A 21764-nucleotide genomic window follows, 5' to 3' on the forward strand; every position below is an offset into this window, starting at 1 on the left:
AATGTGTGTTGGTGTGACGATGGTATCGTATACGACTGTCGTGATGCCAGAGGCTGCCTTTTGTACACCTACCTTCGCGCAGAGTAATTTGCTCGTCACGTTTACCAATCGTGACACCAGAGACTGTACTTGTGGTACGCACATCTGAGCTTGCAATATTTAAATGCTCAATGTCTCCCTCCCTCCAATGGATTTTCCATCTCTCATCATTCACAACGAGGCAGAATCAGACTGAAAAGAACCAACACAATCGAAACTTTTCAATTTCTTCACCACTTTCAACGGACTCAACATTTGCAAGATGAGCGACTCTCCTCTCTGTCCCGCATGGATCTATTCTGCCACCTCCAATGTACAGTACGTGGCTGCCAGCTCCTTTTACCCTATTAAAGCATCTCCATCCCATTCCCCAACTTTCAACGTATGGCATTCGTTCTAACACCGATGCTTCTAGCCGCGCCAAAGATAAGTCCTGGTTTGGCGCTGATTACCAGCCCATCAAGAGCTCACTGGGACCACACAACGTGAGCTCATCACTCCACGACGCCGTCCTCGGAATCGGCACGGTTGAGATTCTCGTGAAGCGCCGACCAGACGCGCGAGGAGCACAAGGCCACGGAGTGCTCCGACTCCGCAACGTTCTGCACGTACCCAGCTGCATCTGCAACGTGATCGGGACACCCGTCACCAAGGAATATGTCCTGCGAGCAGCTTCCAGCGGCATCTGCGAAATCTCGGACAAGAAGGGCAAGGCCGCCGGATACTTCTATAAGCTGGACCTGCCAGGCCAGTTGCTGCAGCTTCGCCTCAGCGGCCCCCCGGTCGGACCAAGAGTTGGCCCTTCACCGTTCCAGCCACAGCATAAGTATAAGATTTGTGCGTGGTGGCATGAGGATCATCGCCAGCTCACGATGCGGCAGCTGGCCAAGCGCGCCAAGAAGCTCCCTCGGCCCGGTGTCGCTGCCTTTGACAACGAGGAGCGAGCTTGGATGAAGAGGGAGCACGGAAGCGTGTGGAAGTTCATGAGGGCCTTTGGACTCAAAGGTAACAGTGAAGAAGACGCCGAGAAGGCGCGGCAAATTATCCGGTCGAACACGGCACCGGATATGGCCGACACACTGGGCACGGACGCATCGGTGGTGGAAAGCAACGCCTTGGTTGCTCAGGCGAACAAGTACCTTGGAGCCAAGGAGCTCGGTTGGATCATCATAAACTACGGCGATGTGCTCTCGTTTATGGTGAGCTTGCGTCTCAAGTTCTCGGATGCTAGGGACGGGCTCAAGGCCAAGAAGATCGCCGCCATTTTGATGGCCCCAGATGCTGACAAAGGCTAATATTGTATACAGCATGGCGAAATCCGGAGTATCTGGGGAATTTAGGTGTTTTTTGTTCTTTAGGTTTTTTTCATCGCCAGCAAGAATCACAATATGCTTCAATGTTGAGTTCAAGTGCGAAGAAGTCGGTGAACCTCTTTTTTTTTTTTTTTGGTGTGAATGTTGCATTTGGAGCCGGCCGGATGCTAGCAGTAAAAGTAAAGATTGAGTTTCTTTTCTTCTTTTGGCATATCATCAGATGTGCAAAAAAAAAAAAATAAGACTCTAGATCTTGAAATCCGCCAAAGCCTCGTAATGCCAAAATCATGAGCCTGATCATCAGTACCCACCCCACACACCACCACACGCCAGATTGCTGTAAGGTGAGGTTTACTCAGCCCCCTCGTTCATCATCGACCTCGCCGTGCTGCATTTCAGGAAAATCGCCGCCCTTCCACCTGAGCGTCCTGCCGGCCTACCTGTGATTCTTCACCTACAAACTCCCTCACTGCAGCCATATTCCGCGCGCCTTCAGCCTTGGCAGCGTCGTTCTCACCATGCATTGACCGGCTGGTCAAAGGCCGAGGAGAAAAGAACTCGTCACTGCTCTACATCCAATGGTCGGCATCAAGCGAAAGCGCGCTGACAGCGCCAGAGATGGCCATCCGCGGTAGCGAACACAGGACCTCCCATGCCCATCATGGGTATTTTCCCCCAGTTCCAACACTCAGTATGAGTGCCACGGTACCATCGTACATTTCAGTGGATAGTTGACGTGTCTGACCGATACATATAGTGTTGCAAGGGACAGGTCATGGTTCTGCGACGATTACAGGCCGATATCTTCTTCCATCTTCGGCTCGCCCGTCATATGCATCGGCACTGTGCTACTCCCCGTCAAAGTCTCCCCGAATGCCGAGAACCGCGAGCACGCTACCGTGAAGCTACGCAACGTCTTGCATACCCCGAAAGCCATCTGCAACATTATAGGCGCGCCAATTTGCGATGATTATGACGTTGTTCTGGGAAGTTTTCGTAACCCAGCCAACGCTGGCACAATCACTCTCCCCAACGGCACCGCAGTGGGTTTCTTCACGCTCAAATCCCGTTTTCAGCTCAGGTTGAGCGTTCCACCCGTTGGGCCACATGTTGGTCCTTCACCGTTCGAGCCAGGTACCAATTACATAATTCGTGCCGAGTGGCCCTCGTCGGAGCGCCAGAAGTGGCTACCAAGCCCGTGTACGCCCGGCCCGATGGCAGCCCCGGATCGCCCCTCCGCGGAAGAAAGGAAGTGGCTCAACATGCACTACGGCAACGAGTACAAATTCCTGGCCGCGCACCGCCTCAGGATCCGCGATGAAGAGGAACGGCATGAGGGCCTCCAGGTTATGCGCGCCTTGATGCAGCACCACACGGCTGATACCGTTGGCGGACTGGGACACCCTTCGGAGCGCTTGGCCTCTCCCGAGAGGCAGTGGATGAAGGAGAATTATGGCAACGAGTACAAGTTCCTGGTTCTGCATGGCCTCGAGATCACAAGGACGAAGACCGCCTACTAGGCCTCAATCTTGCGCGCGCCGTGATGGCAGCAGATGGGCGACGCGCCTTGCAAAGCAGTTTAAGCACAGCACAGATCGGTGTCGACTCGTCTCCTCCTCGCGGCGCTATTTGCTTAAGCTGGTGGTGAGCGAGTAACAGTGGTATTTAGCGAGAGTCTTCACCTCTCTATTTGACATGTACTTACATATTTCCTCTCTTTAGCCTCGCCATGTATCACTTATATGTAGTTTAATCTCTGCATTAAATAAACAAAATTCCTGTGTGTCACTTATCTGCTGAGGCGGATGTCATTTTCACAGTCTCCATGCAGGATGCGAGACACTGTGTACTGAAACCATTCAGCACCTATCTAAGATCCGCCACTCTCTAAATGGATACGGTAAAGGTAGTCAACTATCCCCTTCAAAGCCGCCGGAACCTGCCCGTCTTATTAGAGTTGCACGGCCTTTACGTCTATGCCGTGGCCATGTCTCTAAGCCCTGTATCTTCCTCCTAGGTCAGGGGTCCTTCAGGGTCCAGCCCCACGCCAGATCACCCCGCGAATCAGGGCAAACGGCGCGATTCCAACTCCAAAATGCTGCATTTTGCTTCTGCAACGCCCGCTCCCGAATTTATCGCAGCGCCCATACCAGCTCGAGAGCTGCCATTTCTCTCTCAAGATATCGAAACAGGCCACGAGGCCAAATGTCACCTTCCTTGGTATGGGCGGCAGGACGGTTGCTTCCGGTGTAGTGCGGGTCAATGCTGCCCAGCCCTCCGTTGCACAGCCCTCCGCTGCTCTGCCTCCGGCTGCTCTGCCGTGCCCATCGTGGGTTCTCGCTACTGGCACCGCTGTGCAGTAAGGACAGCCCTGAAAGTCACGAACGCGCAGTGGGCGCCCACAGAGAACATGGCATCTAATCTATAATACAAAACCCAGCGTTGCTAAAGACCGGTCATGGTTCTGCGTCGACTACCGGCCAATCTCATCGGCGCTGACTTCTGACGCGCCCGTCATTGGTATGGGCACAATGCATCTCCCCGTCAAACAGACGCCCGGGGCCAGGAATCGCGGACACGGCACCCTCACGCTGCGAGACGTCCTTCACGTCCCCTCTGCGCTCTGCAACATTGTCGGCACGCCGGTGTTCCAAGACTACAATGTGTCCCTCGGATCCGGCCCAGGGTCAGACGGCAGCATCAGCCTTTTCGATGGCACCCCGGTTGCCTACATTACGCCCGGACGCCGACTCCCGGAAGTCAGACTGAGCGGTCCGCCTATCGGGCCGCGCGTCGGCCCTTCACCGTTTAAGCCGGATGCCATATACTGGATCAAGGCGGCATGGTCCGAGACGGAGCGCGAGAAATGGCTGGACGTGGACGCAGCATTGGCGTCGGGCGACGCGCCGCAGACACCGGCTCACCCTTCTGATGAGGAAGAGAGGTGGTTGAAGCGGCACGTTGACGGCGGATTCGAAGTCATCTGCGACGTTTCATGCTCAGCAACCACAACGACGAGGACCGCGAAGTAGCCTGGCATATCATACGCGGCATGATGGACCAGGGGGAGGCAGACATACTCGGGCCGCGACTCAAGCACTTGTCGGGGCAATTGTCTTTCTCCGAGATTGAGTGGCTGGAAGATCACCACGGCAACTTGGAAGCGTTCATGCAGATAGAGGGCCTGGACCCGGCGTATCAGTCGGACGTGACAGACGCCATCTCTCGAATCGGCAAAAAGCGGCGCCGGCTCGACGACTCCGACGACTCCGACGACTCCGACGACTCCGACGACTCCAGCGACCTTGACTGGGACAATGGCGCGCCGCAGAAGCTCCTGTGCAACTCCTACTTTGAGCGCGACGAGCTCAGATGGGTCAAGGCGCGCCACGGCGACACCGTGTCCTTTATCCTCACCATGGGGCTCAAGTTCAACGACCCGGCCGATGGCGAGAAGGCGTTGGAATTGGCCCGCAGCTTCATGGCGGACGAGGGCACGCGCCCGAGGAAGCGCTAGGAGACTTTCTGCGACCAGGTTGTAGCTTGTATCCTGAAAGCCGGAAGCTGTGTCTCGTATGTATCCCCTGCGTGTGTTGGACTTGAGATGAAAGAGGGAGGAACAACCCGGCATGGTGCTTTGCTTGTTGGGACGTCATGTACGGATACCACCAACACACAGGTGTCACGTCGGCATGTGAGGCATGTCCCAAACGGGCAATTTGTTGTTTTTTTCTCAGAGAAACTGACCAGCTGAATGAAAGCGCCCCATTGAGATTGGTGCGCAATCGAACCGGCGGCTCGCCTTTTAAAATTAGTACAGGGAGCTCTGGCCCTTGGCCTGCATTCCCTTGCAGCATTGATTAATACCCCAAGCGAAATGAGGACCACCGCAGCACAATGTCTCGCATGTTATTGCCATGTGCCTAATAAATATATAAAACAACAACAAGACTAAATCTACTCATGCTGCTCTTGACGTCATATCTCAAGCAGGCCACCCACACAGAGCGCACAACAGCCTTGTCAAACAAACAATGTGCATGATCCAAAAGAGGAATTATTTGTTATTCAATCAACAACTCCTGGTCCTCGGACCAGTCTCCCTGCCTCCAATCATTAGACAAAAAATAATATCAAACATAAACATCCGAAGAAAAAATAAGCCGCTAAGAATACCCCTCCTAAAAACAAATATCCAGATCGCCGATAATACACACGTCTCCCGAGGCTGCACGGGTATCATAGCCAACAACTCAATCGAAGAGACCTCCCGTGCAAAATCATTGCACACATGGTCTTTGCCAAGTGGCTTCGTGCTCTCGTTCCGTCATCTTCCCAATTGCCTGCATATAATTGTATAGTTGGGTATTTGTACCATCCTTTCAATCACCCATAAACGCCGACTCCAATGCCCAAAACATGCGCCAACCGTATTTTTGTTACATACCCCCTCAAGCCGTAAGCTCAGTTGCTCCCATCAGAGCTGGCGCTTCGGATTCGGCAAAGGTGTATTTGTGCATAGAAAAGTCCTCCTCTGGTGTTCGAATGCCGATTCCGCTATCGTCGTGTGCGTCAGTATCCGCTGCTGGCTGGGAAGACGCGTTATGGGCCTTGCCATTGAGGCTATTCGCAGGCGGAGGGAACGGCGCACGGCCGGGCTGTGATTGTGACAGGTTCAGCTCCTCGCTGGCATTGTTGTATCGAGAGTTCTGGCAGCTGGCCTCCTTGCCAGCTGCCTCAGCGTTTGGGGCAGCATTGACCACAGGCGAAGACTTCTGCTTCATGAACCCTCCCTGCTCGGCAATGAAGCACACCATCTCATCAACCCATGTCTTTGTTACCCACCATGACCCAAAGCTCTTGCCCTGTGAGAGGGTCAAATCGCGCATCACGGCAGTGCCGACGCGCTCTACGCACCACACAATGTCGGCGTGAGATGCGTAGGTAAATTTAGATGGGAGCAATCGTAAAAAGTTGACCCATCTGTCCAACACATTTTGGCCAGTCGAGGCTGCTCCACCCTCATTTTCTTGACGAGGATTGCGGCTGGCATGGTCGCCGTAAATGGTAAGCACCTCAACTTCCCAAGGGACGCTGACAGGATCCAGGAGATCACGCATTTCGGTAACCAGCAGGTCGACAACATCGTCCATACCGCGGGTGGGTACACACTCGGCCACCTTGCGAGTGCGGATCATGGTTATCCAATCCACATACATCTGATCGCGGTTGGCAGGGTTGGAGAGCATGTTGGCGGCCGCATGAGCTGTCAAGTTAACACGAAGAGCACGGTCAATAAGACCGGCGAAAAGAGCCGCAGGAGCCTCCTTGGCGGCAATGACGTGCTGCGGTTGGCCCTGAAACGATTCGCGAATGTGTGGCACAATTCTTTCCGAAATATTTCTCAGGGTATCAAGAACCGGCTTAGGCACCACCTGCAGGGTCAAACCGGAGATGATGCGCATCATGCGCTGATACAAGACAAAGTCAGAGCCCTCAATCCAAGGAGCAATCGCCTCATGGCTAAATAGCTTTTGCACGGGCATGGTGAGTGTACCCTGGAAGGATGTATATAGGTGAAAGAAAGTCTTTTCTCTGCAGTATCGAATGCATTCGACTAGAGAGGTGCAGTGAGACCTGTATAGAGCAGACAATGACTTGGCTGCGTCGGGGTCGGTTCCCTGAGGAAGGAACGCCTCAATGGCCGGAAGACCGAGAGGCTCAGATTGTTCAAAGTCATCCTGGTTATAGGGAGGGAACTCTAGTTCCAGGCGAGTCTTGGTAGCAGTGGACTGAATGTTGTCAATGCTGGCAAGGTCTGGCTGGTTGTATCGACTGTGCGATCTGTCGGCGACCTGTGTGATGACCTGCCTAGGTTGGGACTCGTCCACAGGCTGTGTTAACGGCAGCCCGCGTTTCAAGCCATCTTGGGGCTGCGATACCGTGTTCTGGCTCTGAGAGAAGCTCTTAGCTTCGGACAGAGCACGAGGCGGTTGAGGAGCTTCGACCAGGTCAGACTGGTCCTCAGCAAGAGCGAAGTTGACGTAGTGGTATTTCGATTCTCCACGAACGCCCAGACGGCGAGTCTTGAGGCCTGGGAAAAGAACGCGAACAAGCTTTCCGAAGCTAGCGGGGTTCAAAACCGTGATTCTTTCGGTGGCACAGCGCGAGGCGTAGTTTGCATAAACACGGCCACGGGGAACGGAGCCCTTGCCCTTGGTGCAGGTCGTGTTGATCCTAGAAGCCAAGTTAGCACAATCGCGATTTATTGGCCATAGAAGCAGTGTTCTTACCAAAGCATGGCGAAAACCTGACGGGTTCTTTCCGAGTTGGGGCCACGCTCATTACCGTGGAGCTCGGAGGCGACGTCTTGCAGCCCACGGTGCCTGTTGGCGCTGAAAAGCTGTCGCATTTCAAGCTCGTTATTGGCACTCGATCGGCTGGGCTTGTTTACACCAGCAGCGAGTGACATGGAGTCGCCGTCGTCGCCATCGTCTCTGTCGAGCATCTGGCTGTCGCCTTCAGTGAAGCTGGCATTGGGGCCAAACTGATCGGCAGGGAGAGGGTGTCTAGGCATGCCGTGGTGGTGCTGGTAAGCCATGTGGTGCATATGCGCCGCCATGGAACCGTCCATGGCGAACTCATGGTTGGCGGACTGCATGTGCGTGGCAGCTTGCAGGATCATGTCCTCGGGGGACATTTGCGGAGCAGACATGTCTTTGGCGTTGGGGTGCTCATTGTGCATCCATTGACCCCCGTACATGCCCGAAGCATCGGCAAATCCAGAGCCTTCCATGTTGTGTTGAGTCGTGGCGCTGTGAATGGAGGCAGTGGAGGCCTGGGACTGCGGTCGCTTCCGAGATTTGACAGCGCGCGCTGCGGCAGATTCTAGAGAGAAAGGAGAGGTTTAGATTGCATTCAATAAATCCAATGTAGAGTCCTTCGCAATGCAGAGACGAGACGTGCGACGTACCTTGGTCCATGTCGAGAGGTTTCTATATGCTGTGTTGATATATAGACAAGCTAGCGTCGGACAATAAACATTGGCCGGTTGTTGTTTTTCACGCCGCCCGACAGAATAGCAGCAGCAGTAAAAGCAGCGACAGGCAAGGAGCACAAGAAAAAAGAATTATCGAAGCGTCTGCAGCGCCTGAAGAGTCTCTTGCAGGGATCACCGGCGGTCTAGGCGCGCAGCTGGTGGTTAGATATCGTCGTCTGCAAGTGTTGTTGTGGTTGTTTTCTGTTGCGAGGCCAACGAGGGGAGAAAAGCACAGAAGCGGCGAGTGGGACAGGCAGGCAGGCTGGGGCCGAATTGGCTGTGGCTCAAGCTGGCGAGCTGGCTGGGGGCTGGCAAGCGGCTGGCTGGCTTGCTGCAAGTGGGGCCAAGCACAAGGCCCAAACAAAACAAGACGGCACCGGCGGGGTTAGGTAAGCAGGCAAAGCAGGCCAGTCCGAGCATCTAATTTGACGGAATTCCAGGTAGCGCAAGTGGGGGATTTGCACTGTCGGTGCACACTGTGTTTGTTTGGCTTATTAGTAGTGCAAACTGTCCAGCCCACTGCGCAAGGAACTGTCACGCAGTGTACAGTGCCAATTACTGCCCCAGTCTGGCCCTCAAGAGCCACAACACAAGCCCACATCTGGTCCAAGTAAACACTCGGCGACGTATTCTGAACATTGACCAGCTGCTAGCTCTTGTCTCTCAATGATGAGCTGGGCTAGCAAGGAGAATCCTAAAAATGGCACTTTCTCGCATTGGCCTCTGCCACTAAGCATCGTAGTCCTTCCCTCTGCCCCTCTTTGACGCCCAAATCAAACAAGCCTCTCTCTCCAGCCTCTTTGCCTTTCCCACCGATCCGTCACTCCATCCAGTCAACAGTCAACAGTGAAATACTCCAATAAATAGCCAGCAAAATAGCCAGTCAAAAGCTTCCACCGGGCGTTTTCTAGTGTGACGTGCCACCTTTTGCTCAGCCGCGGCCAACGTGGGAATACCCACAATATCACAAGCAATTATTCTGTTAGAGTCCATGTAGCTTACCCGCAGTCAAGACTTTGTCTGTCGCGCATCTACGCCCATGCTACAAGTACTGCCCCTGCAGCAGTACCCGGCGTCCACCAGATAACTGACGTGCGCACAGCTGCAAGGCCCAGTTTCAAACCAAGATTGCTTGAGCACACGTCAGTACCTACCTGGGCTTCGCTCATCGCCATTCTCGAGTTAAGCCACCTACGCTACACTTTTTGCTCCCACAAACTACTTTTGCTTCGCTTCAACATCGTCGCATCACTCCGCGCCCGCTTTCCTGCACTCGTACAACTCTGTCTACGCCAAACACAGCTCAGCTCGACTCCAGCAACAACCAACGAAGCTCCCAAAGCTCTCACTGCATAGCTATCTCCGGCCACCCCGCCAGCTGCAAAAATGTCTTCCGCTCAGGAAAAAGCCCAGAACTACCTCAGCACCCTTGACAGGGAGGTCAGTCTGCATTGCTCAATCGCTTCAATTCGCGCATCCGGCCCTCTAACTCATAATGATAGCTGTCCAAGTATCCCGCGCTCAACAACCTGGAGAGACAGGCCGGTGTTCCCAAGGCGTATGCCGTCATCGGTGTTGGCGCTCTTTACTTCTTCCTCATCATCTTTAACCTCGGTGGCCAGCTCCTCACCAACTTCGCTGGCTTCGTCATCCCCGGATATTACTCCCTCGCTGCTCTCTTCACCGACAACAAGGAGGACGACACGCAGTGGCTGACCGTACGTCATTCCTTTCCGTCCCTCAAACCTTGCGACAAAGCATCACAAGATCTCACCCGCTAACATATTCCAGTACTGGGTTGTTTTTGCTTTCTTCAGCGTCGTTGAGAGCTTCTTCAACATTGTCTACTGGTTTCCCTTCTACTTTGTCTTCAAGTTTGTCTTCCTCCTGTGGCTCTCTCTCCCCGTCTTCCGGTAAGTTGCCCAACGCCTTTTTCGATCGCCGAAGCCTATCACAGTCCTGACTTCAATCTAGTGGTGCCGAGATTATCTTCCGCTCCTTCCTTTCTCCCACCCTCAGCCGATACTTCAAGGGTGGCTCTCCTTCCGCCAACCTCCGCTCCAAGGCTGACGCCGCCGTTAACAAGTCCGATTAAAGGAACTCGCAACGGCAGGCCTGGTCGCAAATACAGAACTAGCTTCAACTTCCCGGACCATGGCCACAATAGCGAGCTGCGCGCAAGGATAATGACCATTGGCCGACGCATTCAACGTGTCCCACACACGGGATGCCCGGCGGTAATGAAGGATGAGAGTAAAAGTGGAAAGGCTGCATAATTCAAGAGCCTTATGATTGGAAATGTGTAAAATGAATTTGTACTTTTCTCTCAACGAAGTTGGCACCAGATCACTGAATTCCAATCGATTGTCTGGTTTCCACGCTTTGCGATACGCCGATACCACGCTAGTGATGCCAGTGTTTGAATGAGAACTACGATACCTGGCGCGTCATATTGTCGCTTCCAGTAACTCCCAGCTATTTAACGTGCCAATCTTTGTCTGTCCAATCAAAGATTGTAAATGACGAGACTGCATGCAAGGCCATTTCGCGAGGGGTCAGCCATGCGCAATTGTCGCAGCTTGCTTCAGGGGCTGTATGAGGCTGCGCGTTCGCGGACCCACGTAGCTTGAACTGCAGAGCTGTCATCCACATTGTGAAACGGCCAGATTCTTCCTCACGGCCCTACCCTCTCTACTCACCCAACCGAACTCATCGCAACCTAGCAAAAGTCACGATGGTCTACCAGGTCTCGCCATCCGCCTGCCGCTGATCACCCAGCGCGCCTCGCAGTCTTCCTTAAATCCTCCCTCGAGCCGCCGGCGGCCGCCCACCATGTCTTTCGGGCTTTTGCAGTCGCGGCCAGCACCCTCGCTGGCTGCGACGGTATGCGCAATCCTATATATTCTCGCCTTTTCGCCAACTACTGCTGCGGCCGAATCGCCTACAAATATCGGGTCGAACGACCTCGACGGCTACAATCTCGATCTCGAACTCGGCGATACATACGAGCCAAGTTTTGCTCCATTCGACAGTAGCTACCTCGGCCGGAGGGCCAGCGTCATCGGACCGCTTGTCAACAACATGCCTGCAAAGTCAAATCTCAAGCCTGGCGAAGCAGCCTGCTACCAGCTCAAAAAGGGTGACGTCTTCACGAGCAGCACCAGCAGCGGAACGAAGGCTCGTGATTTCGACTTCGATACTGCCGTCGCAGCAATAAATGCTAGCTCTGGAGCTGACATCTTGGGACGTGATGACAATCAGAGTATACCCATTTTTCTATCTGCGAATACATGCCTGCAGCCGCACCGTGTTCCGGGCGATGACAAGGCAGACATTGAGCCTCCGCAGCTCACATTGCTCATATCGAATTCAAGCCAGTTGGGATGTCCGGACTTGTCTATGCAGGAAACGCCAAGCATACAAAAAAAGGCGTTCGATGGCGGTGCGGTCATGTTCAACATGACTTTCACAGACGACTTGTATATCTCTGTCCAGGCCCCCAACGTTTCGTCAAGCTATGAAGGCGTCTACTTCTTCGAGCTGGCTTCCTCCACTGAGGCGTACTACCACCGATATGTGGGCAAAGATGGCCAATTATTATGGCTCGATAGCGACGCAACCTCTGCTCTACTGGTCAGCAAGAATCTGACGACAGATGCCGACAAAGCACACCAAATCATGGAAGATGGCGAGGTGTATCAGCTCTACGTTGATAATGAACTCTTTCCCCGACTTCATGGAGTTCGACACTCCACCTGCGGTCTCCAAACAAACGCGCAGATTTACGCAACGCCGAATGGGACAGGAAACCTGAATGAACTGGTCCACATGACCATGACGACACGAGGGCCTGGTGGCTTTCCGAAGCAGCAATTCTTTGTCACCGGACTGAACGATACAACGGAATACCGAGGCATCATTGTCAAAGCTCCAAATGCGACAGCAGGGAAACGCGACGGGGAAGGCACTGTTGGTGGTGGAGGCACTGTCTTTGCGTCGACGACCTTCAACACTGTATCAGGTAAATATATCGATTGGTGAGAGCAAGTGCCTCCTGCTGACGCGACATCAGGAACGAGTTGTAAGATGGTGACAGATCTCGAATTCTGCAACGATATACAGTACGCCATCCCCGGCAACACTGAAAAGTTCAAGGCCGACGACAGCCTCGGAAAAAAGTACGACGACTACGCCAAAGAATCATACGAAAACTTCGAAAAGGCACTCATGCAAGTTCAGTGCGAGGCGCCCTCGACCAAGATGTACTCGCTCTTGAAGAACTGCGACGACTGTAGACGGACCTACAAGAAGTGGCTCTGCACCGTCGTCATGCCGCGCTGCGAGGACTACACCCTCGACAGCCCGCACTCGGTTGTGCGCAACGCCGGCCAGCCGTTCCCCAACGGCACTCGCCTCCCCGCCGACGCCCTGGCCCGGTACAGCGCGCCCGCCTTCAACACGTCACGCAACAAGTTCATCGACGACGAGATTGCGCCCGGCCCGTACCGGGAGCTGCTGCCCTGCGACGACCTCTGCTACGAGGTGGTGCAGAGCTGCCCATCCGCGCTCAAGTTTGCGTGCCCGTTGCGCAACTTTCGCGAGTTCAACTCGAGCTACGGGAAGCGCGACCCGGATAACAAGGAGGTGACGTGCAACTACCCCGGCGAGCCGCGCACGCGAGTGAGCGCCGCTGCTGGCGTGGTCTTGAACGCGGCGTTTCTGTGTGGGACGGTGCTTCTCGGTATGGGATTTTTGTATTAATTCACTGCTGTGAATGCACGAGAATCTGAGCTTTTCTGTGCATACTATGATGAAAGGGGTTTGGCATTGCATTGCGTTTGGAGTTTGACATTTGGCACATCTAATACACTATACAGAATAGAAACATGTAATCTACAATAAATCAACCGGTACTATGAGTTGGCGATAGCCCTCGTAATACGGCTTCGTTATGGAATACTATTATACTGTACATTCTAGTTACATTCGTCGCCACAATGCCTGACGCCGTTCTCCGATGAATTTGTCCTTGCCACGGACTAGCATTATTTGGAGGCTGTCTTGCCAGCGGCCTTGGACTCCTTGTAATCATCGACCGTTTTCTCCAGGGTCTCAATCTCTGCTGCTCGATAAAATTCAGTAAGGAATTGATTTGGGCACCGAATCAAGCAACAAGCGCCAACGCACTGAGTGCCGGAGGCCACTGCAGGGTAGATCATCACGTACCATCAATCTTGCCGCGCACCTCGTCTGCTTCGAGCTTTATCCAGGACCAATACGCGACCTGATACGTGAAGACGGCCAGAATCATGACCTTGGCTATGGGCCGCGAAAATGTCTTGTAGAAACTTGTCTGCGATGGGGCAGTTAGCAGGTAAGGGTGGAAGCACACTGCACGGAGACAACATGATTGGATATGTCAACATGGCCCCGAAAAGCGAAGATGACGCATTGATCACATTGTTTGGCAAGCCGCGAAAGATGAAAAGAAGCGCATGGCCTTACCGTAGGGTTGCCGGACTGTTCTGTGGCATAAGTTCTGGTAGGGACAAGTTGATGTCGCAAAGCAGGAACGCGACGGGCGGCCGTCGCAGCGCGTATTGAGAACATTTTAAAGGATGCGAACGAGGCCGTGTGAATGATACGCAATCGTAATTCCCCAAAAATCAGCAAATAGCTCTCAATGCTCGATGTTTGGTCGTGTGTGCACGCTTGAGGAGCAAAGACGGTCGCATTTAGGAGGCTATTCTCAGCGCGAGAACAGCTGTGGACACCCGCATTGGCTGACCGCAGCCCCACTTCCCAACTGGTATAAGTTAACGTAGTTCTTCATCGAAGAACATCTGAGATATATTGGTTAATAGTGTATTGATATAATCAGCAGCTACATGGTACATAGGGTGAATCACAGGTATCTCTCCATCTGTACTAGTGAACTATGTTTTGCACCGTCTAGAACTCAACAAGGCCGAGGTTCAGGGAACTCGCCAACCCAGCCTACCTTACCTAGCACTGCTGGCTGGCTGTGGCTGCTGTGAAACGGTGTGTGGTACAAGAACCAGGGCTTTTTTTTGCTGGTTGCTCATACCTTGACTGGGAGCGGTCAGCGAGCTATCGGCTCAGAGACGTGCTAGAGACGAAGGGCTCCTAGGGCGAGATTTACGTGTCGGCTAGCGAAGCATCAACAACAGCCCGAAACAAGTCTGTAAAGGAATCGCAATCGTAATAAGAATCAGAATATGAACAGAATATAACCAGAATAAAAATGACACGGAATAAGGCAAGGCAAAAAGCAAGAGAAATTATGCTGTCTCTCTCCAAGGTACCAGCATCGATCGCAGCCAGTCTGGGCGCTCGTTCGGCGCTGTTGTTTTAGGAGAGTAGAAAGTGCACGGAGACGCCACAAGAACGCCGCCGTGGCCACCTCTGGCACGCACCCCACTGCGCGGCGCTCTGTGGGGAAAAGCTAGGGGCCAGCTTTCCAGGTACCTTACCTTCCCTTTCCGAGGTGGGCGATGGGTGGAACTCCCTGGATTGACGACACATGTCCCGAAGAGACCCCCCAAATCCCCAAGCCTTCCCATCCTCGACAACTGAACAGATTGTTCTCCTAGAGTGCCAATTGCCGCACAGTCATACCAAGCATTCGACCCGATTTCCTGAACCTTCGCTGCGAATCCAATACCTTCGACATTTCTCAAACGGGCTACCTGTCCAGATCAACGCCATATTAGGGAGCTCTAGTTAAATTCCAACGACGCTCCTCCCTGAACCGCGACAAACGACGCACTTCCTCTCAACCCAACATCCTCGCAACTACACACACACACACAGTTCAAAATGGTACGTCATAAGACGCTGGCAGTATTCTTTTTACGCGGGTTCCACGAAAACCATCTGCTGCGCAAACGCAATTCGTACCCCAACAAGGGGATCGATCGCCTCTCGTCCATGGGCTAACACAAGGGGGCACTTTCCCCTCGCGCAGGCGCAAACCCTCGAGCAGCGACGTCGCAACGCCAAATTTGCCAAGGACCAGGAGGCCCGCATGGGCAAGTCCGGCGACCAGATCAAGAAGCGCGAAAAGGGCGTCCAGAAGCCTTCCATCTCTCCCTTTTGGATCGGTACGTGAAAGACAACGACCCCCGTCGATCTGCGCGCACCCGATCCCCACGTGCACACCATTGAAGAACATCTCTATAACGTGCGGAGGACTGCAATATTCCCGTCGCCTATACTTCAAGCTTGAAGCGCGCTAACATGGCTTCTTCACCAGTCCTTCTCGGCTTTGTCGTCTTTGGCGGCTTATTCTTCGAGGTCCTCTCCCGTTGGTGGGGTCAATAAACGACGAGCGCAATATAATACCGACGAGGGGATCCAGACAAGAAGAGCGCTCTGCGTGTCGCGCGAAGCGTGGAGGATCCATAGCATATTCTGCGCTGCCTGTTTGGTTTGCGAGGAGACCCCGAACCCACCTGAACCCTTCAGGGCTGGCTTTTCTGGGCATTCAATCCCCCAGAGGACATAATTTTGAGTCGCTTTAACGCAGTGTGCACATCTCATCTCTCCTGTTGCGCCGGTGAACAGCGCCCGGAGAAAGAACGGTGGCAGCTGTGAGCTGCGGAACACTGTCGAGCAGGTGGAAAGACCATGTACCGTCAGCCATGTATTACAGGAGATGTTTGGCGTTGTAGAGCTGAAGCGATATACTTTGAACAAATTAGATTTCTTTGCTTTCTTTCATTCGTTCCGACACTCGCCTGCTGGGACTAGCCGCGCGCCGAATCGCAATTGACAAGTACGATTTGCAAAAAATGAGTCTGGACTTGAAAAGGATACAAAATGGCTCAACTGTCAGTCTTACGCCTTGGTATATATGTGTACACATGGAAAATCACCGCAACAGCACCGCCCACACACCGCGTCTCACGCGCCCAGTCCGAGACCGCGGCGGTGGCTGCCACCTTCATTCTTCATCTTCATGCCCTCCTCAAACTGGCGCTGAATGTCGGCCTCGGCGCGCGTCGACTCGGACGCGCCCTTGCCCGCCGCGCCCTTGTCCGAGGGCAGGCTCATGCCCTGCTTCTTGCCGCCCAGCAGCCGCAGGAACTTGCTCTGCCGGGCCGACCCGCCATCGAGGCCCGTGACGTGCCAGCTCTTCTCCGGCTTGTTGCCAGCGGCGGGCGGCGCTTCGTCGTCACTGTCGCTGTCGCTATCCGTATCCTGGGCCGTTTTCTTTTCCTTTTTAGCCTTCTTTTTGTCCTTTTTGTCCTTGGGCTTCTTGGTCTTCTCCTTCTTGGTCTTTTTCGCCTTTATCTTGGCGGCTGCTTTTTGGTCTACCTCGCTGTCCTCGGAGTCGCTGCTGCTGCTTGTGTCGTCCTCGGACGAGTCCTGGCGCTTTCTCTTGCGCTCGGGCTTGCCCTTTGCCTTCTTGCTCTTCTTGCCGGGCTTGGTTTTGGGAGCGGGAATGGCGGCACCGCCTTCGGAGCTGGAATCGGAAGACGAGCTCGTGGACTCCGAAGATGGCGTCAGTACTTCTTCGTCCGATTCACTCTGTACCCATGTGTCAGTCTGGGTAGCAGTCAATAAAAAAAAGGGTCGACTTGACTCCTCGGAAACTCACCTCTGATGACGTGTCATCCTCCTCATCCTCTAGCGACTTGGTTAGTTCCGCATACTTGTCGGCAGCCTTCTTGGCTTCCGCGAGAAGCTTGTGCGCTTCCTTTTCCAGTTCCTGGGAGCGAGCTAGCAGCTTTGCTCGCTTCTTCTCAACCTTGGCAGTGTCATCGTCGGTGGCCTTCTTGCCTGCCTTTGTCTTGCCTTCGGCCTTTTTCGAAGCCTTGTTGGCCTTCTCAGGCTTGGAAGTCTTTAGTCTTGTACCAGCCATGTTGCCCGATATCTGCGCAGTCGATCTGCTTGCGATGTACTTTTATCAATCCCCCAGCCCACAGCCACCCTTGTAAATGCCTGTATGTAGTAAGAAGTCTGAAAATAAGAACAATAGTCAGATCATATTCCTCATTACTTTTCGCCCAAAAGTGTGAATGTACCTTTTCAAAACAGGTTGTTCGGAACGCAGTATCGCGACAGAAAGAAGAACTGGGGCGTATGCAGCAGGCACCGAGGTTTCTCACCACTACTGCAATGAGGCGCTATGCTTCTGGATTTGAAATGATGAGGGGAGAAATTGACTCGCAGTGGGATGATTCGACTACGGCGGTCGCAAATGTCGAAGTAAAGAGTTCGATACTTTTTTTTTGCCCGACGCAACTGTGGAGAAGGATTTTGGGGGCGTTTCTGCCAGGCGGTGGAGTCGCTCGTGAGACCTCGAAGCACGCGAGGATGGTACTTGTGATGTAAACGATGCCTTGATCTAAAGAAAAATAATTTCCTTTATTGTTCTTTGAAAGTCAATGCAGTACTTTTATGTGATTTTGTAGGATAAGCTATGGAGTTTAAGTACCACTGTCAATATCTGTTTGGCAATGGATACTGATACTACTGGCTGCTAATCCATGTAAGTCACGGCTGGCTGTCGCTGGCCCAAATGAAGTTGTCACAAATACATTTATCCTGGCACTCACATTTACCTTGACTTGTTGACTTTGAATGTATCAAAGCTAGGCAATTCGAAAGCATAAATTGAGAATAGGTTCAAGGATTGCTTAGCCCTGGGAACGAAATTGTGCATCTGTGATGCTTTCTTGCCTCACCAGTCGGTCGTCGCGTTTTATTTCTTTGCCGTCGCTGTTGACTGCGGCCCCCACGGCTCCTGCAACCGGGCTTGCTTCCGCCTCAAGTGGTATCATCGGCATCGCTACCATCTGGGTGAGGGCTGGGCCGGCCGAAGAGGCGCGGAGCCTCGTCGGACTTTGAGCCGAAAACAGGGACACCTTTTACGAAGACTCGCAACAAGCAATTGCCATGAGAGGTAACCACAAACCAGGTCGCAGACGGCGTGTCTGGGGAGGTGGCACTGCATCAAAGTGGAGGAGGGCGTGTATAAGTCCATCGAGCCTGCGCTAGCTGAGGCTGACACCACCACCAAATGGGCCAGCAGTGCGAGCTGAGCTCACCAAGCCAAACGACGATGAAGAATGAGTGGTGCATGTCGTGGAAGGACCCGGTAAAAATAAAAAGAAGGGGATGGATTGGAGTCACATTACCAACATTGCAGACACATCGTCGATAGGGCTACCGGAGGCTGAGACGTGAAACGCCTGCACTGCCCGTCATCAGACGAGCGGAATAAACGAACTCGTCGACTGCTAGCCATGGCGACATTGACCTCCACCGCGTAAGGGCGTAACGCTGCTTCATTACAAATGCAGAGACCCTGGGGGAAAAGCTCCTGCCGATGACTAATTATGATGCAAAGGTCTGTTACGCACTGGATAAGGCTACTGGTTGTCTTCGCTCATTTGCTAACTGCAATAGCCTTGTGCGTGAGAAGACTTTATCGCAGAGATACGATTCGTTCGGGGACGGCAAGATGAATCCTGGGGTGATGGGGCCTGTCTCGCCTACTACCACCTTGACAATCACGCGCGTCCATGTTCAGTATTGCGTCGCAGTTTGGCTTTGCGCCAAAGATGTTGCCTTGAAAATGTTCCCTTCAAAACGCTGGACATCGATTGCAACCAGCGGAGGAAAGCTCTGGAACGGGTCGTGCCTTTAATTCCTGTAGCTGACTTGCTCGTATTTTGCCGACGGATGGTGTAAGCCGTGCAATAACGGTCGGCTAATTTTCGTTTTCAACCGTCTTCCGTTTCCTCACACTACCTAGCGCATCTTTACTGGCTCCCAGTATAAGCTGGCGGGGGGCTAAACTTGCCGCACATTTTCCACATGGGCAATTCTGTTACGAGAGACAAAACCGAGTGTGTAATTGTCGAGCCAATTGAAAAGACCAACTCGCTCTTGAATAGAGGCCAATCATGTGGGCAAGTGATTCCCTTGTACTATTCAAATTCCGTCATAGCTTGCCGAGTATCTTCTCAAACTCGGGTGCGTGTGAGCAATATGGAGAGAGGACCACTTTGGCGACAGTCTAGCCCCCAGCCTTATTTTCCTTGGTAAACGATTGGGGTCTGCAAATTATTCTACGGCAGGTGCACGAGACTATGCCTGAGGCCTGGAGGGGGTTTACCCTTCTTGGAAAGTTGGACGAGAATACCGCTGAAACTAGTAGTAATTGAAGACAGTTCGAGAATTGCATTGCAGCTGCTTCGCCTGTGGCACTCTTGCCTAACGCCACTTGGTACGTGGGCTGTATGCTGCCGCGTGTACAGGGCTGGGCAGCTGAGAGTGGTGCAGCGTAATCGTCGGGTCAAAAACTGCACAGAAACGGGAAGCAATCTCACTGCCCGCCGTGAAAGAAACACTGCGGCAGACTTTTTACTCGGCGGCGAGTCATCACGTATGCATGCACAATCCCACCGCACCGTAAAGCGTGCAAACAAGCTGTGAATCATTTCTCTATGTACTCCATCATGGTTTCAGAGATGTCTAAACATGAAAAGGAAAATATATGACAACAGAAATAAATGCAGTCAACATGTTGCAGTCTCAAAGAAGAGTTGTAAGAGTTTACCGCTCACAGGCCGCCGACCGTAGAAAAATACACTCTGCTGTTCGTTCCCCGTTCAGTTTTCGCTGCAAGCTCCCTCCTGTAGACATATGCGCCAAGCCCGTGAATCAAATATATACCGCGGTTATTTGGACCCCGAAAACATACTACATCAAGTCATCATTGCGTGAAAAAGGCCGGCATTGGAGGCGAGCCAATGCCATACAAATATGGCGAATTGTCCTCCATCACTTGGTCCTCGCCGACGCCGACTCCGTAGTTGACAGGCTGCGGAACAGGCTGGCCGTAGGAAGCGAGAGAGTAGCTGTTGCTGGACGGGTTGCTGCTGTCGTCGCCCGTGTAGGTATTGCGCCCGCTACTGCGCTTGCTTTCAGCTTCGTGGCCACGCGACACGACGTGGACCAGGTTGACGCTGCCCCATGGCAGGCCCGACAATGTGTCGTCGCGCACGATGTCGACTGCGCTGGGAATGCGATAGCTGTTGCCAGCGTGCTCTAGATTGCGCGAGTCGCGTTCTGCCTTTTCCTTGTTCTCTCTCGCCTTTTCGCCTGGAATACAGATTCTCCCGTCAGAAATTCATGCCCATTGCATTTGTTCAGCGTGCATCAGTGTAAGTACTTACGAAATTTGCGCTGTGCAATGCGGTTTTGAATGCGACGGCGTTCCTCAGGGTCCGCAATGTCGGCCCAGTCCGGGTCTTTGGCAGGGGCCTCTGTCTTCTTCGTCAAAGGTGAGGCTGAACTTTTGGCGCCATGTGAGGTATCTCTCGACATGCGAGACGACATGTTGCGCGCAGGATGTTTGCCACTCCTGATGGCGTGGCAATGTACAATTATTGAAAGGGGAAGAGTAGCGCTTTGGAAGAGATATATCAGTCGTGATGTCGGTTCAAGATAATGGAAACCATGGGCCCAAGTGGTGTATTATGTGCGTGCATATGAGGTATTGTAGTCGGGCGTAGTGGTATCGGACCTTCTTGGCGTTTAAACAGTTGACTCAATTCAGCTGCATGCATGGACTGGTGTCAGTCAACAACGTAGTGCAGCAGAGCGACGGGTTGCGCAGTGACTAAATATGTTGTTGCGCGTTGTAAGTGCAAGTATTGAGGAATTGGGAAGCCGCTGGAACAGAGCGACTACCGCTGTCTAATAACAACATCCCAGTATCTGCAATAGCCCGGGGACATGGTGTCTGGGGGTCACTCAGTCCATTTAATATTTATTTTCCTGCACGCCCTTTTAATTAATGTACATCTCGTCAGGCAGACCACGGCCAATTTCGCCGGTAGGGCAGACGAGCCACGCAACCATGTCGGATGCAGACCTGTCGGCAGGCACTGGCGTGGTGGAGGGGCGTCCAGCTGGGGCCGTGAGCCACCGCACGATTAGTACTCGGCAGAGCAGGCGGCGGCTGCAGGGTCGGGCAAAACAGCTGGGGGAGGGGTGTGAATTGAGATGGGGTACGTACAGGTGCTGTAGCTGAGCGAGCTGAGATGTTAGTCGGTAACTAGGGAAGGGCTGATAACTACATTTCAGGCTGCTTGTATCCGTACTGGTAGTAGATATGAAGCGTGGTGCACTCCATCCTTCCATTGTGCCAAATACAGTAGCAAATTGGAGGGCACTGGTGATAAACGGCCAGTGTTCATACGGGAGCGATCGCTAGTGGTATATGCTTTGTAGAGAACTTGATCCGAGATACCTTGATAACCAAGTCAACCATTGACACTATGCTGCTGCGAAGTGCGAATGCTTAATTCAAACAAGCCGTTCAAAAACCTGTA

At 53.1% G+C, this 21764-nt stretch overlaps 12 protein-coding genes across 13 annotated transcripts; 8 read left to right on the forward strand and 4 right to left on the reverse strand.

Annotated features, from left to right (window-relative positions):
- Positions 1 to 301: 301 nt before the first annotated feature.
- On the forward strand, positions 302 to 1334 carry LMH87_004575 (uncharacterized protein; the record flags this gene model as incomplete). The annotated part of the gene is made up of 2 exons (XM_056195816.1): positions 302 to 357; positions 455 to 1334. The coding sequence occupies 2 exons, from the start codon at positions 302 to 304 to the stop codon at positions 1332 to 1334; spliced, it is 936 nt and encodes a 311-aa protein (XP_056049408.1).
- A 636-nt stretch (positions 1335 to 1970) lies between these two features.
- Positions 1971 to 2872, forward strand: LMH87_004576 (uncharacterized protein; the record flags this gene model as incomplete). Its single annotated transcript, XM_056195817.1, has 2 exons — positions 1971 to 2017; positions 2110 to 2872. 2 exons carry the CDS (start codon positions 1971 to 1973, stop codon positions 2870 to 2872), a joined length of 810 nt encoding a protein of 269 aa, XP_056049409.1.
- Positions 2873 to 3574: 702 nt separating this feature from the next.
- On the forward strand, positions 3575 to 4384 carry LMH87_004577 (uncharacterized protein; the record flags this gene model as incomplete). The annotated part of the gene is made up of 2 exons (XM_056195818.1): positions 3575 to 3711; positions 3793 to 4384. The coding sequence occupies 2 exons, from the start codon at positions 3575 to 3577 to the stop codon at positions 4382 to 4384; spliced, it is 729 nt and encodes a 242-aa protein (XP_056049410.1).
- A 23-nt stretch (positions 4385 to 4407) lies between these two features.
- On the forward strand, positions 4408 to 5161 carry LMH87_004578 (uncharacterized protein; the record flags this gene model as incomplete). Its single annotated transcript, XM_056195820.1, has 3 exons — positions 4408 to 4811; positions 4895 to 4925; positions 5114 to 5161. The coding sequence occupies 3 exons, from the start codon at positions 4408 to 4410 to the stop codon at positions 5159 to 5161; spliced, it is 483 nt and encodes a 160-aa protein (XP_056049411.1).
- A 642-nt stretch (positions 5162 to 5803) lies between these two features.
- On the reverse strand, positions 5804 to 8335 carry LMH87_004579 (uncharacterized protein; the record flags this gene model as incomplete). The annotated part of the gene is made up of 3 exons (XM_056195821.1): positions 5804 to 7589; positions 7646 to 8240; positions 8326 to 8335. 3 exons carry the CDS (start codon positions 8333 to 8335, stop codon positions 5804 to 5806), a joined length of 2391 nt encoding a protein of 796 aa, XP_056049412.1.
- Positions 8336 to 9777: 1442 nt separating this feature from the next.
- On the forward strand, positions 9778 to 10486 carry LMH87_004580 (uncharacterized protein; the record flags this gene model as incomplete). The annotated part of the gene is made up of 4 exons (XM_056195822.1): positions 9778 to 9831; positions 9894 to 10109; positions 10183 to 10304; positions 10366 to 10486. The coding sequence occupies 4 exons, from the start codon at positions 9778 to 9780 to the stop codon at positions 10484 to 10486; spliced, it is 513 nt and encodes a 170-aa protein (XP_056049413.1).
- A 737-nt stretch (positions 10487 to 11223) lies between these two features.
- Positions 11224 to 13152, forward strand: LMH87_004581 (uncharacterized protein; the record flags this gene model as incomplete). The annotated part of the gene is made up of 4 exons (XM_056195823.1): positions 11224 to 12412; positions 12464 to 12472; positions 12547 to 12569; positions 12631 to 13152. The coding sequence occupies 4 exons, from the start codon at positions 11224 to 11226 to the stop codon at positions 13150 to 13152; spliced, it is 1743 nt and encodes a 580-aa protein (XP_056049414.1).
- Positions 13153 to 13436: 284 nt separating this feature from the next.
- Positions 13437 to 14001, reverse strand: LMH87_004582 (uncharacterized protein; the record flags this gene model as incomplete). The annotated part of the gene is made up of 3 exons (XM_056195824.1): positions 13437 to 13513; positions 13618 to 13744; positions 13897 to 14001. 3 exons carry the CDS (start codon positions 13999 to 14001, stop codon positions 13437 to 13439), a joined length of 309 nt encoding a protein of 102 aa, XP_056049415.1.
- Positions 14002 to 15231: 1230 nt separating this feature from the next.
- LMH87_004583 (uncharacterized protein) lies at positions 15232 to 15735 on the forward strand (the record flags this gene model as incomplete). The annotated part of the gene is made up of 3 exons (XM_056195825.1): positions 15232 to 15234; positions 15380 to 15515; positions 15668 to 15735. The coding sequence occupies 3 exons, from the start codon at positions 15232 to 15234 to the stop codon at positions 15733 to 15735; spliced, it is 207 nt and encodes a 68-aa protein (XP_056049416.1).
- Positions 15736 to 16317: 582 nt separating this feature from the next.
- LMH87_004584 (uncharacterized protein) lies at positions 16318 to 17278 on the reverse strand (the record flags this gene model as incomplete). 2 transcript variants are annotated; one of them, XM_056195826.1, is made up of 2 exons in its annotated part: positions 16318 to 16944; positions 17015 to 17278. In XM_056195826.1, the coding sequence occupies 2 exons, from the start codon at positions 17276 to 17278 to the stop codon at positions 16318 to 16320; spliced, it is 891 nt and encodes a 296-aa protein (XP_056049417.1). The 2 variants fall into 2 exon arrangements, with proteins under 2 accessions (XP_056049417.1, XP_056049418.1); XM_056195827.1 differs by having other exon boundaries at positions 16318 to 16962.
- A 1480-nt stretch (positions 17279 to 18758) lies between these two features.
- Positions 18759 to 19069, forward strand: LMH87_004585 (uncharacterized protein; the record flags this gene model as incomplete). Its single annotated transcript, XM_056195828.1, has 2 exons — positions 18759 to 18769; positions 18829 to 19069. The coding sequence occupies 2 exons, from the start codon at positions 18759 to 18761 to the stop codon at positions 19067 to 19069; spliced, it is 252 nt and encodes an 83-aa protein (XP_056049419.1).
- Positions 19070 to 20140: 1071 nt separating this feature from the next.
- Positions 20141 to 20766, reverse strand: LMH87_004586 (uncharacterized protein; the record flags this gene model as incomplete). The annotated part of the gene is made up of 2 exons (XM_056195829.1): positions 20141 to 20529; positions 20604 to 20766. The coding sequence occupies 2 exons, from the start codon at positions 20764 to 20766 to the stop codon at positions 20141 to 20143; spliced, it is 552 nt and encodes a 183-aa protein (XP_056049420.1).
- Positions 20767 to 21764: the final 998 nt, after the last annotated feature.

Source organism: Akanthomyces muscarius, chromosome 2 (genome assembly GCF_028009165.1).
Source record: "Akanthomyces muscarius strain Ve6 chromosome 2, whole genome shotgun sequence".
Taxonomy (NCBI): domain Eukaryota; kingdom Fungi; phylum Ascomycota; class Sordariomycetes; order Hypocreales; family Cordycipitaceae; genus Akanthomyces; species Akanthomyces muscarius.